The sequence below is a fragment of the Montipora foliosa genome, chromosome 10 (genome assembly GCF_036669935.1).
Source record: "Montipora foliosa isolate CH-2021 chromosome 10, ASM3666993v2, whole genome shotgun sequence".
Lineage (NCBI taxonomy): Eukaryota > Metazoa > Cnidaria > Anthozoa > Scleractinia > Acroporidae > Montipora > Montipora foliosa.
In genome coordinates, this window is record NC_090878.1 from 31,257,581 (window position 1) to 31,260,080 (window position 2,500).

Sequence of the window (2,500 nt, forward strand, 5' to 3'; positions counted from 1 at the left end):
GCAAATACAAGTTGGGTAGCTTGTTTCAGGTAGAACAAGCACCTATGCAGAATGTTTATTCCAAACAATCGGGTACATAAATTCTGCAAAATAAACGAAAATACAACTGCAAACAAAGGCAACTCTTGTAAAGTCCCATGCCTCAAGCAACATTGAGCCTCTCTTGAACCTGCTCTTTAAGATACATTTCCCTTGTCACAGGGATCAGACCTCCAACGACCGAAAGGGTTTCAATGATAACCGCCTTTTCGACGAGCAATTCTTTAAATTGGTTACAGAGGTAGTTCCGCCTGACCTTGAACATCTGCCTAAAGCATGAGTACGAAACTTCCTTGTCACCGAAAACATACTCTCCAACGGATTAAGGAAAACAACGATCTGACGACAGGGATGTGGTAAATATTAGCACTATTCAATATCTTAACAACAACTGATAAGGCCGGCACGTAAAATTTCCCGACTCATATATATAAAACATTTCCGATCTTCTCTATAAACACCGGTCTTACTCTCATGAAGTCTGATGGTAATAAAGCCTGGCAAAACAGTAATATTACAAAGGCCGATGCTGTGAAGCGCATTCGCGCAGGAAAGGCCTACAAAAGAAAGGACAAACAAAGTAGTAAACCTTAAATCTTTAATAGTAGCATTACCTTGGGCGCTTCAACTAAATTCTTGTAAATTCCAGCATCTAAAGGGCTGCTGTTTAAGGGCAAAATACTGTGGGCCCATTTGAAAGCAATATGCATGAGCCACACTAACAGCTGATACCGTCTTCTCATCTAACATTTATTAAGAGTCGCATCACATATATAAACCAGCAAGAAAAGTATATTTATTACAAACGTGCGAGCATATATAATCAAGTGCTTGGGCCCACTTCATGTAGTAGTCACGAGGTATAATCCTTCATGTATACGCCACCAAATATAACATTAGTCACAACATCTCCCCCCAACTTTAAGATACCTATATAATTATTATTAAGTGCAATTAACGATATGGATGTATATAAACAACAACAACAACAACAACAACAACAAAACGATGAGGAATAGAAATCAAGATAAATAAATAAACAAAAGCTACCCTTGAGTACAATGTGTTCTGTGTGAACTAAACAAACTATACTTGGGTACACAACACTGAATGTGACCCATATCAGTCTTAAGCTATTCAGTTTAATTCAGTTCTTATTCTATATTCCAATCTACCGTAAGTGTTGTACACATATCTCCTCGTAATTCAAGTAATAAAGTCATTCAGGTACCCAGGCCGTCGCCTGGCCCTTTTCGGTCTCCTGGGTCTTGTGGAACCACTGGATGGCACAGAAGTATCTTGGGCTGCCGGGCTTGGCATATCCACTTCCTGACAATTCACTGCTGTTGTTCCTCCTTCCTGTTGACTGCTACCACTACCACTCTGTTCAGTGGGGTTCACTTGCACCGGCTCTGCAGTTGTCTCTTGGTCAGGTAGTTCCAGTAAATTCTCCTCCTCAACATCCTTTTGGTAAATGGGTTGATCTTTCATGTCACCCACACCCATCAAAAGTGTCTCTCTCCAATCTTCACTCTGACAGCACTCGTCTGCATTCTCTTGGTACATAAGGACATTTGCAAGTTTGAACTGACTAGCATCTCGCCGGACCTCTCGGCCATCTGTAATACGTCGCGCAGTAATAGCAGATCCACTGATTTTAATCACTGTGTAGAATACAGGCTCATATGGGGTTGACCATTTGTTCCTCTTTCTTTGTCTTAGCAGGACATGATCCCCCACCACAAAATTTCTTCTTTACTGCTTCCACCTTCATCTGCCATATTCTCCTTGTACTGCCTGTCCTTCTCATCCATCCTTTTATCGCGGCTGCTTCTCTCCTTCCGTGGCACTGTGTAGTCCAACTTAGCTCTGGCAGGCCTCTTTATCATATCTTGATAAGGTGAAATGCCAGTTGCAGGATGAGGTGTGTCTCTGTAGGCCATTAACATATCCTGGACAGCCATGTTTCTATCTGGTCCTGATTTCCCTTGCAGGTGGGCAATTTGTTCTGTTTGCATAAATCTCTCCACCTGGACTCTATGATGTACAAATCCTTCTTCCTTTGCAAAATCCTTAAATTGCTCTGAATTGAACGGTGGTCCATGCATTGTCTGAGGTTACCCGTCTAGGAATTCCAAGGTAAGCAAAATTCTTTTTCAGCTTCTCCTTAGTATGCTTGCATCCAGTTGAAGACACAACCTCCACCACAGGATACCGGGTTCTCTGATGAATGGCCACTAAATTGTAATGACCATCGGGGTAAGGTTCTTCAAAATCAATAGCGATCTGTTCACATGGTTCTTCAGGAATAACGGATGGTTTGATGGGCTCTTGTCTGTGACTCTTAGTGGCTACTTGAGAGTCAAAAAAGCGTCCAATTGTTTGGCTGATCAGGTGATTCATACCAGGGAACTAATATTTTTCACGGAGCATCTGCTTCGTTTTTGTCGTACCAAGGTGT

The 2,500-nt window shown here is 41.9% G+C and overlaps 1 protein-coding gene across 1 annotated transcript; it reads right to left on the bottom strand.

Moving 5' to 3' along the window:
• Positions 1–1,245: 1,245 nt before the first annotated feature.
• LOC137972788 (uncharacterized) lies at positions 1,246–2,147 on the bottom strand. Its single transcript, XM_068819501.1, has 2 exons — positions 1,799–2,147; positions 1,246–1,703 (listed from the first exon to the last, which is right to left on the bottom strand). Exons 1-2 carry the CDS (start codon positions 2,145–2,147, stop codon positions 1,246–1,248), a joined length of 807 nt encoding a protein of 268 aa, XP_068675602.1.
• Between the last annotated feature and the right edge of the window lie 353 nt (positions 2,148–2,500).